Source organism: Mustela nivalis, assembly GCF_964662115.1.
Source record: "Mustela nivalis genome assembly, contig: HAP1_SCAFFOLD_572, whole genome shotgun sequence".
NCBI lineage: Eukaryota > Metazoa > Chordata > Mammalia > Carnivora > Mustelidae > Mustela > Mustela nivalis.
In genome coordinates this window covers 346,315-362,965 of record NW_028136087.1, presented here as the reverse complement: position 1 = coordinate 362,965, position 16,651 = coordinate 346,315, and the positions used below count along the sequence as shown (strand labels likewise).

Sequence of the window (16,651 nt, the reverse complement as noted above, 5' to 3'; positions counted from 1 at the left end):
ATTTTTTTTTTAAAGATTTATTTATTTATTTGAAAGAGATTACAAGTAGGCAGAGAGGCAGGCAGAGAGAGAGAGGAGGAAGCAGGCTCCCTGCCGAGCAGAGAGCCCAATGCGGGACTCGATCCCAGGACCCTGAGATCATGACCTGAGCCGAAGGCAGCAGCTTAACCCACTGAGCCACCCAGGCACCCCCCAGTTGCATTTCTTACAGATGCTGTGTTGGCTTCACTATTGTACTTCCCAGGGTAATTCTCAGAATTAACCCACCTGATTTCTGCTTTCCCTCAAACAAGAGAGGTACGTCAAGTTCGTGATCCCTAGATATGGGCACTGCCAAGTCAGACCTTCCACAAAGGTTTCAATTAGCACTTCAGGCTTGGATCAATTATTCAATTGTCAGGTGTCTAGAGAAGGCCTTCCAAGAGTTTTGTGGTGAGGAACTGACAGTCTAGCTGGGAAAATTAGACAAATCGTCAAAGGAACAGAGTAACTGAATTCTGATAAGGATTTTGGATATATAGAGAAAAATATATGCCAATTTATTTACTCCATTATTTATTTGTTTACTGAGTACCATGTCTCGGGCCTTATGCTAGGAGATGGGAATATATCCCTGTACAAAACAAAGTTCCCCACTCTTGTGAAGCTCTTAACCAAATAGTTATAATTTGATTTGAATGTACCATGCCTTTTCCTTACTTTGCACACATTAACCTTCTACCCAGAATGTCCTTGTGCTCTTTTCACTTCCTCCTCCACCAGCTCACATTCTGCATCTGACAACTTCTGGCTCCATTCAAAATTGTGCCCAGGCATTTCCTCTTCTATTTGCACTGCTCTGATAATCTATGTTTTAATCTAAAACGTATCCTACTCTTCCATACCTTGCATTAATTTTCTCTTTTGCATTTGGCAAGTTATAATTGGGAATGTACAGATATTTGCCTTTACTTTATTTGCCTTTAGGTCTTGTGCCCAGAATCAGGACTGGCACACAATAACACAGGAAACTTCTGCTGTCCTGAACTCAACTGGAAAGGACGTCAAAATAAAAGTGCTTGCTCAAGACCACAGAACTAGTTGGTAGCACAGTTGAACTAGATCCATGCCCTTGCTAAGATAAAATTCATCGTCTTGGACCATGTGGTTTGCAGGAATTTTGCATGGAGACAAATGTTAGTCCCTCACCTCAACTGGCAGAATATAGTACACCAATCTTTCTATGTTTGGTGGGGTAATTATTTATGCCAATAAACTTTTAATATCTTTTGCATTCAGGCTACAACTATTAAGAAATGAAATTTCTTAAACAAAGGAAGTACTTAATGTATGGAGGTCAGGACCTGGGGGGACCAGTAAATATATTAAAAACTATAATATTTATCTTCTTCCTTTGATCATATTCTAAAATCTTTTAAGGGAAAATTCAGAGAGTTCTTTCTGAGACTTTCCTATTGCACAGGCACAAAAAGCTGGGTTCCAATAAAGTTCACTTAAAACAGACTCATTCCAGCAAATCTTTCTAAGATTTTCTCTTTCCTTACATTCTATTAAGAATCTATAGCTTTTTATAGCTTGTACTTGTTCATCATTATAGAATATTAGGTCCAAAGCTAAGATTCATGCACCAGTCAACAGTTCTTCACTGATTCATTATTTTAGAAAATACATTTATTTAATTTTTTTGTTCCAATAAATTATGACATGCTTTATATGTATAATTTTATGTTATCCCTTTAAGGAGAATACTTCTATTCCTCATTTTACAGATGAGAAATCTGAAACCCAAAAAGGTGAGGTAACTTGGCTAAAGTCATCCAGGCAGCATTTTTCAGGCCCAGGATTTAAATGTGGGTCTTCCTGGTTTCAAAGTTCACACTCTTTTTACCATAGCAGAGCTCAGAAGTTGTGTGTGTGGTGACGCTGTGTATGTGTGGGGAGCCAAGAGAAGGGATAGCATTAGTTGGTTGGAAAAATAAAATGTGTTATCATTATATTATCATATATATATCATATATCATATATATATGAAGAAAAAATCATATATTATTTTAAATGAAGACCTTGAGATGTGCAGTTGGCCATAAGTCACTATGGGCCGGCCACCAAAGAAAGCCACCAAATCTTACTGTGAATGACAGTTGCTAGAATATGCTAGCTTAAACAGTCAAATGTTTGTGTAAACTTGAAACATCTTTGGGAGTGAAAGGTCTTGTTGCAAGAAGAAAAAAATGGGTTTGGGGCTGCCAGCTTAAATGGTCATTCCTGAGAAGCCAGGCACCATATTGCCTTGATCTCACTATTAATCAAAAGTGTCCTTAGAAGCTATTGGAATAGCAAAATTTATGGAATTATTTTGTGAGGAGATACCTTCATCTTATAACCAGCTGGCTCCTTTAGTACAACATTTAAAAACTATCCAGCCTGCTAGAGCTGAATAACTTTATAAATGAAGAATCTAAAGGTTTAGCATTTTATACAGCAGCCAGTAAGAAGTGTAAACACAAAGAGGAGACAAAAAGATATCATTAGACAACTGCTTATAACCACAGCCCCCTGGATTTCCTCATTTCAGGACTTTGAACAGATCAGTTTCAACAGAAACCAAAGCAAAAGAATTTAAACAAACAAACAAACCCTTCCCTCTTAACTGGGTTATTGAAATAAAAAGGAAATGTTTTTCTTCTGGACCCTGAAACCCTTTTCTTCCCAACAAAACCTGCTGAGAGAAGTTTTCTTTTTTTGTTTGTAGACAATGATTTCAGAAACAGAAAATGCTGGAATTCTATGTGATCAGAGGATTTGGGAGGGGCAGGCTGATGCAGAGGCCCTAATAGGGAATGACCTTGGTCCTAGGAGCCCTGCAGCCTGCAGGCTCCATGCAAACCTGCCCAGAAAGGGACAGACAGTCAGGAGAGGAGATGAAAGTGAGGCACAACTCAAGCAGTCTTGCTTTCCCTTTAAGTCCTTAAAGATAATCACAGCCATTGTTCCCCAGTATCAGAGAGGCAAAGACTTCAAAGAAGGGTTCTCTATCACTTAAAAGAGCAGACTTAATAAAAGGAGAAATTCCATTTATCCCTGTTATAAAGATACATTCATTGGTCCTTCCCCTTGTACTTAAAAAAACTTCCATCCACTGCTGACTAATTATCTGTGCAAACCTGGCCCATGGCCCACAGTCCCCTATGTGATTCTGTCGCAGAGAGGATACAGTCACAGCTGAGTAAAACCAGTCTGCGTACTCTAAGTACTGGATTGAGAACTCACGTAGCTTACTATGAAGGACCTTAGATGAAGTGAGGGCTCTTATTCTACTTGATTCCGCTGATAATCATAAAAAAACTCACAACTATTTTCCTTTTTCCTTTAATTTTTGGATATGTAAACTTTATTTTTTCAGTGTTTCAAGATTCATTGTTTATGCACCACACCCAGTGCTCCATGCAATATGTGCCCTCCTTAATACCCACTAGCAGGCTCACCCATCCCTCCACCCCTCTCCCCTCCAAAACCCTCAGTTTGTTTCTCAGAGTCCACAGTCTCTCATGGTTTGTCTCCCCCTCTGATTTATCCCAACTCCCTTCTCCTCTCCATCTCCCAGTGTCTTCCATGTTGACCTTAGCTCCACAAGTAAGAAAAATCATATGGTAACTGACTCTCTGCTTGACTTATTTCACTCAGCATAAAGGGAAATTAGAGAATCAATTCCATTTACTATAGCACCAAGAACCATAAGATACCTTGAAATAAACCTCACCAGAGAGGTAAAGGATCTGTACTTGAGGAACTACAGAACACTCATGAAAGAAGTTGAAGAAGACACAAAAAGATGGAAGAGCATTCCATGCTCATGGATCAGAAAAATAAACATTGTTAAAATGTCTATACTGCCCAGAGCAATCTATACTTTCAATGCCATTCCAATCAAAATTCTACTGACATTTTTCAAAGTGCTGGAAACAAACAATCCTGAAATTTGTATGGAAATTTTAGCAAAGACCCAAAATTGCTAAGGAAAAGTTGTAAAAGAAAAACAAAACTGGGGGCATCATGTTGCCTGATTTCAAGCTTTACTACAAAGCTTTGATCACCAAGATAGCACGGTACTGGCACAAAAACAGACACATAGACCAGTAGAACAGAGAGGCCACATATGGACCTGCAACTCTATGGCCAACTAATCTTTGACAAAGCAGGAAAAAAATATCCAGTGGGAAAAAAGACAGTCTCTTTAATAAATGGTGCTAGGAAAATTGGACAGCTATGTATAGAAGAAGGAAACTCAACCATTCTCTTACACCATACACAAAGATAAACTCGAAATGGATAAAAGACCTCAAGGTGAGGCAGGAATCAATCAAAATCCTAGAGGAGAACATAGGCAGTAACCTCTTTGACAGACACGTCTCCAAAGGCAAGGGAGACCAAAGCGAAAATGAACTTTTGGGACTTCATCAAGATCAAAAGCTTTTGCACAGCAAAGGAAACACTCATGACTATTTTAAAGAAATCTTCAAAATGGTGAAAAGGGATGCCTGGGTGGCTCAGTTGGTTAAGCAGCTGCCTTCGGCTCAGGTCATGATCCCAGCGTCCTGGGATCGAGTCCCACATCGGGCTCCTTGCTCAGCAGGGAGCCTGCTTCTCCCTCTGCCTCTGCCTGCCGTTCTGTCTGCCTGTGCTCGCTCTCTCCCCCCCCAAATAAAAAAATTTAAAAAATGCTGAAAAGTGACATTAAGAAACTTATTTCCATGAAAACAAAAAGACAAAACAAACCTAAAAATCATGTTGAGATCCTTCTTTAGAATGGTAGGCTTATTGCTCTATTTTTTCCAAATGTTCATTCACTGACGTAGCCAACCAAAAATCACCAGTACCTACTATATGCCAAATGTGAGGCCTCACATATCTAATTGAAGAGACAGAGAAATACACTGAGTGGGGAAATGCTGTGGAGAGTAATACAGATGTTTGGTCTCTGAATTGAAGGGCACCTTAACCAGGAGAATGGGGGGTTGCATTAGAGGCAAAGGATCAGGGCTGAGAGAGAGCAGCCTCTGTTTAAGGAGCCATCAACAATAGTTGACAAGGACTGGGGTGTATCCATGAAATAGGGGAGCAGATTGTAGGCATATCACTAAAGAGCTTAAAACCATGCCAACCTGAAAGACTGGGAAGCAGGGGAGTGGTAGGACAAGTATTGTGTTTTAGGCACATGAAATCAGGCAGCCAAGGGCCAGGCAGATGGACAGATGGATGGAGTCTGAAGGGAGGAGGGTGGCAGCCCATACAAAATGGAGACCCTCATCTCTTTCAAACAATGGGAAGGTGGTATTGTCTCTTTCCTCCATCCCTCCTGCTGCTTCCCTTAAGAAGAGGAGTGAGTTATGGGATCCTGGAGACTGGGTACAATTGTGAGAACTGGAGCTCAGTCCATGTGGGGTTTTTCCACTTCTGGATCTGCAAGAGGGGTGTGAGCACACTACTGTCCAGCCAACCAGGGCAAGCCCTTTCCTTGTGCGTGTTAGCAGAGGAAACACAGAGAGGATGGGAGGGGGCTGCTGTCCTTATCTCTCTGACGGGTGGGGGGCTGGGTGACTTCCAGCTCTACAGACCTCATTTTGACTCAAGTAGGTCTCCAAGTCAAGGAGGGGCTGGTAGAAGGCGGCCTGATTCCAGCCTTCCAGCCAAACCACATGCTCCAGTCCAGCGTGGCCAGCAACATGAGGGTATTTTATCTTTATCTGGTCCCTGTGTCTGGTTTGTATTTGGCTCCAAATGCATGGGGAGAAGGGGTGTGATTAGCCAACCCTCCCAGAGATTCCCCAGTATGAACCCAAACCCAACAAAGGGCCTTGGGGATGATGAGGAGAGAGACACCAGACACGCTGAAGTTGGGGCTGCCATTTCCTGGCTATTCAGCTCTTTAGGTGCAATTCTGATACATTTGCCTTAACGTGCCGTTTATGAAATGTGTATCTTAATTCAGCAGTGAAATGAAACCAACATCATTTATCCTACAAAAATCAGGGAACTGCCACATGTATTATCCTGCCTTGTGCAATGTTACCAGCATGATACCTCCCAGGCTGGATATTACAATCATTTGATATTATCCCTTCTTACTTTAAAGGCAATTTTACATTTCTCATCCAAATTAATGGCTAATCTCAAGAGACTTACTATGTTTAATTACTTTTTATTCCTAGAATCCTCCCTTTCTCCCTGAACATTCTTTCCTTAAATGATGGTAAAAAACTTGCCATATAATCATAGAGCACAGGAGTTGTTAAATGTTGGATACTGATTACAACAGAGATGGGATCTTGAACAAATCTTTCTAAATTCAAGAGCAAAGAGTTTGTAAGACCTTAAAACAGAATCATATTTGATCAGTTTAAGAATCTGGCAAAGGATAAAGTTTCTAGATCCAGTTCTGTACTTAATATGCCAAGTCTTTAAGCAAGTTGCTCAGTCTTTCTGGTCTGCATTTTTCATATTTATTCATCAGAGCCTCCCTGTGCCATAGTCAGCACCACACTTGTAAACACCAAGTTCATCAGGCTCTGACTCTATCCACAATCTTAGCTAGAGCTTCTTATTTGTACCCATCTTGCACTCAATTTTCTAGATGTCATTGGTCTTTTCAGATACTGAAAAGCACCTTGGAAGCACCTAGGTTCAGCTCAGATTTCTTTGACTTGGTGACCTAATTTCTAAAGCAGCCTTGAGTAATCCCTGGCATCCTAGCAGCCACTGTTCCTGGACTAGACCCACTCTGATGGATGCAGAATTTATACCAGTGAATTCAGAATCTTAGGACCTGGTGTTACGATGTCCTTAGAAACTAAGGATCTGGGCCCAGCAGTCTTCCCTGAGTTTTCTTCACTAGCAATCACACCTGAGACCCAGGATGAAGTCCTTAACCAAAATCCTGTTTTCCTAACCTGAGATATCCCCGTCTCTCAGTTATGGTGCTAGCCCTTAGGTTCTGCTGGATTGCCTTTCCTAGAACCCCAACCTTCTCTAGGGCAGGAGCCGGACTTGACACCCTTTTTGGTGGTCATGGTCCTGCCTCCTATAGACACGCTGTCAAGATGTCACCAACACTCCAGCTGCCTCTTTAATACTGAGTATTACCTTCATGCTCCAAAATTGTACCCTGTCAGCTTCTCTGTAATTCTGAGTGCTGATAAATACTGCTTGATTCAAAACCTAAAACTATGCCTAGCTTTTTTTTTTTTCTCTTAAATATATCTGTGGTGGAGAGGGTACATGCATTATCTATTTTGCAACTTCCCAATAATCCATATAAAGGAATATACTATTATTATTCCAGTTTAAAGATGAAAAACAAGTCAAGAGAGATGACCCAGGGTTCCACAGAAGGGAAAACCAGAGCCTGGATTCATCCAGATCTCTTCTGTATTGGTCAAATTCCCTTTTCCTACAGTTGTGATAACATATTACTTCAAACTTGGTGTCTTAATACAACCAAAATTTATTCTCTTAGAGTTCTGGAAGCCAGAAGTCTAAATTCAGTTTCACTTGGCCAAAATCAAAGTTATCAGCAAAGCTCTGCTGCCTCCAGAGGCTCTGGAGGGAGGGAATTCTATTCTTGCCTCTTCCAGCTTCTGCTGGCTACTGGAACTCCTTGGCTGGTGGCCACATCACTCCAGTCTCCTTCTTCTAAGTCAAAAAGCCCTCAGTCTTCCTCTTAAAAGGACATTTGTAACAACATTTTGGCCCCACCTTGATAATTCAGGATAATCTCTGCACCTCAAGATGCCTAATTTAATCCCATCTTCCATGTCTCATCTCACAGGCTCTTGGGATCAGTACAAGGATATTTGGGAGAGGGGTCATCATTTGGTCTATCATGCTAGCACACAACCACTTTCCAATTTCCAGTCATTGAAAACACTGGATTTGGGGGAGGGGCATTGTGAACATAGAATTATATTCATAAGAGTGAATTTCATAGGTTTCCAAACAAGTTGCATGCATTTTTCACATCCATGATCTCATAAATTCTTCAGTGCAACAGGAAAGTATACACCAGTCTGCTCATGTTACAGTAAGGGAAAGTGAGGCTCAGGGAGAAACAGATTCTCACCAAGGGGCCATAGGTAAGACAGGAACAGGAGAAACATGAACCCATAAAGTGACCATGATGGCTTTTCTGCCCAGACAAGCATCATCCTCCCTAGATCCTTCTCTCCATCAATTGTTTCCTTTCTTACTTCAAGAAGACAGGTCCTCTCTCCTGCATTCCATCCAGCAAGAAGTCACCAGAGTACTCTATTTGATCTGCCTCTGTTACCCAGAGTTGTGCTGCTTGTCCTAACACACTGAGGTAATGATTTCAATGAGCTTGTCTCCCAAATCTCTTCCCTCACCCATAAACTGCTTTGCTTTCTCCTCTTACAATTAGTCTACATTTTTGTACTTTGAAGTACATTTGCCATCTGCTAGCCCAGTTACGCAAATGATCCAAATCCGTTTGAATCTGGTTAAATTGTTCAACTGGATTTGCTCACTCTCCATTTCTAAAATCATCTGCAAACCTGAATGTGACACATCGAGTCATAAGTAGATGAGAGTGGGAAGGTGGGAGGTGGGGCAGGGGTGGCAGAGACATGTCAGAAGGATGTCAGAAGAGAAGGGGAGGTGCAGGCATGGTGAGGCGGGTATATTCTGTACTGACTCCTTAGGAGCTGGGGAGCGAACTATATCAACCCCCAAACATGCAGGTTCAGCACCTTTGATGTCTCATTTTCTCATGCTACAAAAAATGAATTCTACTTTCTCACTTCCTTAGAAGGTGTTTGTGAGATTCACAAGATGTTTGTGTGATTCTGGTTCAGCACCTCGGAGAGCGACACAGCACAGATAATGGGCATCTGGAGGATGGTACACATTCAGCTGTTGCTTAACAGAGGCTAGAGTCAAAACTCCCTGTGCCACCTCTCTGTCCTTTGGTCTCTGCCTTCCCTGCTTAGGGTGCTCTTTGCATCCCATCCCTGGTGTGACCTCTTTCAGTTTGTGGACCATTCAGCCAATAAAACATATTAAGCACCGGCTGCAGAGATAATGAACACAGAGCCAGTCCTTGTTCTCAGGAGATTCACAGTTTAGACAACAGGCAAAGCAGTAAAGAGGTGATTAAAGCACAGTGAAATGAGGACTATGGGGAGGGAAGCAGAATACCCTAGGAGAGAAGAGAACAAAGTGACTAATTCAACTGGGGTAAGCCATCAGAACATCTGATTCCAGAATGAGTAGCAGGACTAAGTTGACCTTGAAAGATGCAGAAAACATTACAGGCTGAGCAAATGACATGTACACAGACCTAAAGAGTGAGAAGCCAGGGGAAAGTTCTAGGAGGTCTGAGGCCCTGCCTGTTCCTGGTGAGCAGAGGCAGAGCACCCATGTGGGAAGGTGCTGTAGTTTGTAATGTACTTGGGTCTCACAGTGAAATTAGTGTGCAAGAAGTAGTAAAGAAAACTATTAGCCGGTTTTAAGAGAAACTCTTTTCTCTGCTAATTGTTGTCCTGCCAGTGGCTGGCCCTCAGAGTCCTCACAATGTTATGATGAGATCAAGCCACCAGGGCCTGAGAGCAAGGCAGTACAGTACAGAGTCCCCTCACATGACATCATTTTATCTTCATAACAACCCTGTGGCCAGGGCTCTTTCAGTGCACCCATCTAACAGATGATGAAACTGAAGCTCGAATTGTTCAAGGTAAGCTATTTATTCAAGCCATGTGCCCTGCCCTAGCAAAAGGGAGAGCCACCAATTCAAACTAAGTTGGTCTGCACTCAGGGCTTATGACCTGACGGTCCAGAGCTGACGAGATGGCACAGCCCTCCTAGTTCCGGAGGCTCCATGGCAAAGGGCCTCTAGATGATCCTCTAAGCTAATCCCTTTCCATGGTGCAGATAAGGAAACCAAGGCACAGGGAAGTATAGGCCAAAAGTATGATTCAAGATATCCAGTGCTCTTGGTTTTTCTCATATCTGAGCTGACTTCACTGCACATCTACCCCCCATCACTCCATGGCCTGTCTGCTCAGTAGGACTCTGGCAGTTCTCAGGCCACACCATGCCAGCTCCTTTGTTTAAAGGGGGCTGGTTTCCACCCTGCAGCATAGTAGCATGGTTAAAAGAGCCAAGAAACAACCACCTTGGGCTTGCTCGGCTATCTTCTGCTGTGTGAACTTGGGCAAGTTATTAGCTTCTCTGTGCCATAGTCTCCCCCTCCATGAAATAGGGCCATGATAAGCACTACCAGAAGGGCTTACTGTGAGGATTCAATGAGTTGCTATATATAAGGAATTTGGATCAGTGGCTGGTATGTAGTAAGTGCTTAATAACTGTTAGCTGTATTTAAGATTACTGTTCCTACCCTCCTAATCTGTTCATACACACTGGTAAATTCTGGCCCTCTTGTAGTTTGCTGCGGCCTCCACCAGCCCCCTCTAACTCTGCAAGGAACAGTCAGCCTACAGACATAATTCTTCATCTTGAAATCCTTGGGGACCAGGCATACATTTTCTCAGAGTGTGGAGAGGGACACAATCAATGACAAAGTAACTTTCTTTTTCTAGTAAGAGACATTAGAAATGAAGAGTTCTTCCAAAGGTCTCAGAGCCCTTTCCCTCCCCCGCCCCCATATCAGTGATTACCTTCTAAAATTCTCAATAATTTACTTATTTAACAAATGTACTATTTCTGTCTGCTCTCTGCTTCCACTACAGAACATCAGCTCCATGAAGGTAGCGGCCCCCATCTACAACTGGGGGTCCCAAGCAGCTGGGAACTGCTCACTGAAGTGTTGGTCCCAGAAGAATGTGGCTACCCTGGGGAAGAAAGGAAGAGAATAAGAAAGGCACCACCTTGGGGCACCTGGGTGGCTCAGTGGGTTAAACCTCTGCTTTGGCTCAGGTCATGATCTCAGGGTCCTGGAATCATGCAGGGAGCCTGCTTCCCCCTCTCTCTCTTCCTGCCTCTCTGCCTACTTGTGATCTCTCTCTCTCTATTAAATACATAAAATCTTAAAAAAAAAAAAAAAAAAAGGAAAGACCCAGATCACTGGCCACCAGGAAGTGCCCGGTGAATACTTGCTGACTAGTGAATGAAGTGTGAGCCATGCCAGGTACCAGGAGGGTCACCTTGGACAAGCCATGCCACCCACCTCAGGAAACTGGAACTTCCTCACCTGCAAAGTGGTAAAATTATCACAGATGCTTATGCCAATTACATAACGAGTGGGCGTTAAAAATACTTTTCCGAACAGAAGCATGGTACAGAAATGTTATCATGGCCTTTAAGTATGGAATGGCGGGGACACCAACAGTCAACTCATTCATTAGCCATCTCTCACCTATCTAGTTCATGCACTGAGCAAATGGAAATCAAAGAGGCATCACCACTACCCTCAAGCGGGTTTACTGGTTGGGGGAGGAAGAGAGAATGATTTGGGGGTGAGGGTTGTTTTTCAGCAGGTAAACAGAGGAAGGAACCATTAAAACAGATGGAATCCAAGAACAGCTGTCAGAGAGGGGAGAAAAGGATGTCAACACACAGCTTCTATTCGTCAATATTCAGGACCACTCTTGTCATGAAGATTATTATTCCCATCACACCAATCAGGAAACTGAGGCCCAGACAGATTAAAATGATCTACCCAAGGTCACACAGCTTTATGTGGCAGAACCACATCTGAAGCAAGCATGTTGGGTTGGAATCACGTCAGATACAACAATTAGGCAAAGCAGTCCCAGAAAAGTTTTGCTTCTCGTCTAGAACTCTTACCAACCCTCTTACAGGTGACTAAGAACCTCTGAGCCCAGGGCCTGTGCTCCTGCCTCAGATGCTTCTCCCCAGAGCTGGCCATGAGGATGAAGACTAAGCACCAAACCCACAGGTTTGCCCACATCAGCAGGTTGGCCACCAAGGAGGGCTGCTATAGCTAATTAGCCGGCAAGTCCCAAAAGGAATTTTTCCTTTTTTTTTTTCCAGGAGTCCCTGCTTTTAGTCACACACATCTTTTCAGCTCTTATCCAGAGCTCTCTGTAGGAAATTCATTTGCATCTCTAAGAGGCTCATTTGCATCTAGTCTGACCACCGGGGGCAAGGCTTCCCCCATGGTAAGGTATTGAACCCATAATGTAAAATGGGATCAAGAGGACCCAGAGCCTCTTCTGGCTGCAGTGGGCAGGAACCCACCACCCTCACACCTCTGCTCCCAGCCAGAGTGTAAGAGGGGAGGTCCCTGGGATGGCGTTCTCTCTGATCCTAGAAATACAGGTACCACCTCCCAGGTGTCTCAACACCACAGACTTGAGCATGGTGCCCTTGTCCAGGCAGTAAGAATTTTGTGAGCTCCACCATGTGCCAGTGTGAGGCTTCTTTTCCTTCAAGGAGATCACGGACTAGAGAGTGGTTCTCGCTGGCATCCATCTCTCAAAAGCATTGTGACCTGGGAAATGAGTGAACTCACTGAGTCTAAGGTTCATCATCTGTCGAATGAGACATAACACCTTTTTTCCTCAAGTGTTGTGATGATTAAATGATTAATACAAAATGCTTTGTGCAATGCCTAACTAGTTAAGTGCTCATTAACAAGGGCTGATCGTGGCAGGGACAGGAGGTGGTAATCATAGAAGGGCGCGGGGCTGCTCCCAGGGGAAGCTGAGGACAGGGAAGGCACAGGAGCGACAGTGGCCATGGTGGGGGTGTTCTAGGAGAAGTAGGGATGGTGGGAACAGCCACAGTAGGAGAAGGAAAAAAGATGCTAGACCTCACTGGTAATATGAGAGACCGAGAAAAAAAAACTATCTCACAAATGAAATACCTGGAAAAGCTGTATTTCTTTCAGGTTTGGAGAGAAAGGCAAAGGAATGGTGGGTGGACTGGAAGCCATTCAAGAAGAGCCGGCTTTTGTGTCCATGGTTTTTGTTACATTTTTTTTTTCTTACTGAATCTTCACAAAGCTTTTCAGGAGAAGGAAGGGGGACTCAGAGTGATTACTTACTCAAGATCACAGCTGTGTGATGGTGGTAGGGTCTGTGTTCAAACTCAAGTGTGCTTCATTCCAATACTATGATTACTGCCCTATACCTCCAGGGGCCAACTGTAGCTACCAGGAACACCAGCTCCCTGAGTGCACCAACCCTGGCTAATCCCCACCTGGGAGAAAACCCTCTTCATACATTATAAAAGAGCTGGGGAGCATACTTCTCTACATATCACTCTGTGTTTAACATTTTACATTAGACCCATCGGTTCCTATGTCTCCCCTCTAAACCCCCAAACAAACTATGAACTTTTTGAAGAAAAGAGTCTTTCCTCGGTACCACAGTACCTGTTCCCATTATAATGCCTAAACCACAACATACCTAACTCACCAAATATCTATTGTTCACCTACTAGGTGATGGGAGCTCTTCTGGACACTTAGGACATTTCAATGATCAGAACAGACCCCAAAATTTCTGCCTACCTGGAACATGCCATCGATGAAAGACAAATAATAAACAAGAAGCATAGGAAATAAGTAAATTGAAAAGGAATATGGAATAAGGTAAGTGGATGAATGAATGAATAATAGAAGAGAGGATGGGTACCCAGACCTGCCTCTCTGATCCTTTCCAAAGGGATCATGATATTTTCAATCATAAACTTCACGCTGACACCACCATTTCCATACACTTAAATGTGATTTTAGCTGATGTTGCATCAGTCCTGTGGGGAAAGTAATTATAGAATCATCTTACCTATTTTGTGGAGAGGGAGACTGAGGATCAGAGATGCCAAGTGCTTGAATAGGGTTCAATCTAGAGAGTGAGGACCCCAAAGCATGGAGCTCAGATCTTGAGAGCAGGTCTTACAATGGATCTACCTCCCAGCCCTGTCCCCACCACCTCCCAGGCTCTTGCTCACCTGGCTGGATTTCCCGCTATCAAAGCTGAGGCCAAGTCCAGCTTTACTCTCAGGCATTTTCTGTGTGCTTCCCTGATGCAGTCTTTTTTTTTTTTTTTTAAAGATTTTATTTACCCATTTGACAGATCACAAGTAGGCAGAGAGGCAGGCAGAGAGAGAGGGGGAAAGCAGGCTCCCCGCTGAGCAGAGAACCCAATGTGGGGCTCGATCCCAGGATCCTGAAATCATGACCTGGGCCAAAGGCAGAGGCCTAAACCACTCACTGATGCACTCTTAACGTGCTTTCCGATCACCTGCGCTGTCTCTTCCTGGTATACATTTGACTATGTCAAGCAACAGATCAACAGCTTACGTATGTAAACCTCATCTGCTCCCCCAACCACCCATGCAAGTAGAAACAGCTGAGACGATTGTTACTTATTTCATTTTGCAGATGGGGAAACGGACCCACACTCAGGGAGATGAGGAGACTGGCCAGAGTTCAGGTAGATGCTGCGTGGCAGAGCTGTGATGGAATGCTACGCCCTTCTCCCACCTTGCTGAGTGCTCCCTTCCCTGAGCCCCACATCCAGCCTCCAGGTGCAGTGGATTTACTCCAAACATCTCATTCACTATCACCTCCCAATGGCTGCTCCCTTCCAGTGAGTCAGCGGCTGCCATCCAGGCTCCTCATCTTTATGTGGCTGAAATGTGTGGGATGTGTTCTTGTGTGGAAGCCTGTAAAATCTACTTATGGACCTAATGGCCAGTTTTCATGAGTGACAGACATACAGTGCTTTGACTACCCGGCCTAATGCATCTGTATCTGACATTTTAAATAGAACTCTCTCTCTCCCCTCCCTGTTCTTTTAGAGAGTAATTTGAGATAGCAGGTATTTTTAAATTTGTACATCTTTAATTATATCTATACAACTGTCAGAGATTAGTGATTTCCTCAATCTGGCTCTCCTTAAAGGAGAATTTGGAACCTATGTGACACCGAAAAGGGCTCCAAAGGATATGCTATCAGGAACAAAGACATTCGCAGGTAGGGCGCTTGGCTTTAGTCAAGTTTGAGTTCTCACTGCAGATTAAGTTTGTGCGACGTTTCTATGAATTATGAAAAAGCAGCATTCATGTGAATGGCAAACGTAAATAGATGTAATCGTGTAAACCAATAAAAAAGCATGTGACAGATGGAGAGCGGGCTGTGTGTGGAAATACGTCCCTGCCCCCAGAGAAATAAGTAACAATAGGTTTCGGGCGGTATCCATGTATTTTGACTCCAGAAGAAAATCTCAGCCTCCCATGAAAGCAAGCTCAGTCTGGAAGCTTGAGGTCAGAGAGGACTTCAGGAAGAATTTTATCCGGCTCTCCTGCTTGATCCAGGATTTCTCCTGTGATAAAACTCAGTTAGCAAAGATTTCCTCGATGCCTGTGGGGCGCCAGGTATAAGGCAGGCCACGGGCACATGCTAGGCACAAGGCAGGCCTCCTAGAAATCAAAGGGCTCCCAATATTGGAGGAATAAGACACAAGCAAAGGAGAACATGCAGACCACGGGAGAAGAACACTGAGGGATATCTGCCTGCTGCTCTCTGATACAAGGGAAGGCAGAAAACGGGGCACAAGTCCCCCTTTTAACTAGGTATGTGATGCTAATTTCTCTTCATTTCCCAGTAAAATGGGATTAATACGATTTTCCCCTTTGTGGGTATTAAATAAAAGCTGGCTTCTGGTTCCTACAGCTGTCTCACTTCCACTGCTTCCTTATGAGAACCCTGCAGCTCCAGGACACTAACTTTCTCACCATTCTTCCAAAACACTACAATCTCTTATGCTTGAATACATGGAGCATCTCAGGTGTTGCCTGCATGTCTTCCTCTTGTTTAATAAACTCCTTTCAGGGGCGGCTGGGTGGCTCAGTGGGTTAAAGCCTCTGCCTTTGTCTCAGGTCATGATCCCATGGTCCTGGGATCGAGCCCTGCATCATCAGGCTCTCTGCTCAGTGGGAAGCCTGCTTCCTCTCTCTCTGCCTGCCTCTCTGCCTATCTGTGATTTCTGTCTGTCAAATAAATAAATAAAATCTATATAAAAAAATAAATAAACTCCTTTCAACTCGTATGATCTAGCTTGCATGGTACCTCTTCTGTGAAGCTTCCTCTAATCTCCTGGGCACATTTCTGGCTCTTCTAATCTTGGGCAAATATATCCACTGAAGGCCTGGTCACACTGGACTATAGTAGATTCCCCGTTTATCTTCATATCCAGTTCATGTCTCAAGAAATCTATCCTTCCATCCATTCATCTATCTATCTAATTAAATCCTCAGGGCCTGCCTAGTGACTGGCCTATTATAGATAGATACTCTAATAAACTGTTGTTCACAGGAATGAATAGTGAATGAAAAATGTTCAAATAAACAATGAGTAATATGTATCAATACCTTGTAAATGTTAATAAAATAAGCTTCTGCGGGCATATGATTTCAATGATCCCCCTAACCACACAAAGTAGACTTGTTCTAAAGTAAACTTAGGGCATGGGTACCAGCCCATGAGAGCTGTTGTCGGTCACATCACCATCAGCCCTTGAGATACTCGAGTGGGCTAAACAGTAGCCCTGAAAAGATACTGTTGTATCCTTATCCATGGATCCTGTGAGTATGGCCATATTTGGGGGGGGGGGAGATCTTTGAGACATAAATAAGTTAAGGAAAATCTAGTA

The 16,651-nt window shown here is 43.4% G+C and overlaps 1 protein-coding gene across 7 annotated transcripts in view; it reads left to right on the top strand.

The window, feature by feature from the left end:
- Window positions 1–16,410, top strand: part of LOC309857267 (uncharacterized protein) — a 77,903-nt gene extending 61,493 nt beyond the window's left edge. For 3 of the 7 annotated variants that reach the window (XR_014307594.1, XR_014307595.1, XM_082750031.1), the window contains exons 2-4: window positions 12,884–12,956; window positions 13,438–13,587; window positions 14,380–16,410. Coding sequence is in view for 1 of the 7 variants with exons in the window: in XM_082750031.1 (XP_082606157.1) it covers window positions 12,884–12,956; window positions 13,438–13,464 (100 nt within the window). In the remaining 6 variants the exon portion in view is untranslated. Of the gene's footprint in view, window positions 1–9,673; window positions 9,746–10,760; window positions 10,892–11,079; window positions 11,232–11,831; window positions 11,948–12,883; window positions 12,957–13,437; window positions 13,588–14,379 lie in introns of those variants that run through there. The other 4 variants (XR_014307596.1, XR_014307597.1, XR_014307593.1 and 1 more) reach the window with 4 other exon arrangements.
- The last annotated feature ends 241 nt before the right edge of the window (window positions 16,411–16,651 follow it).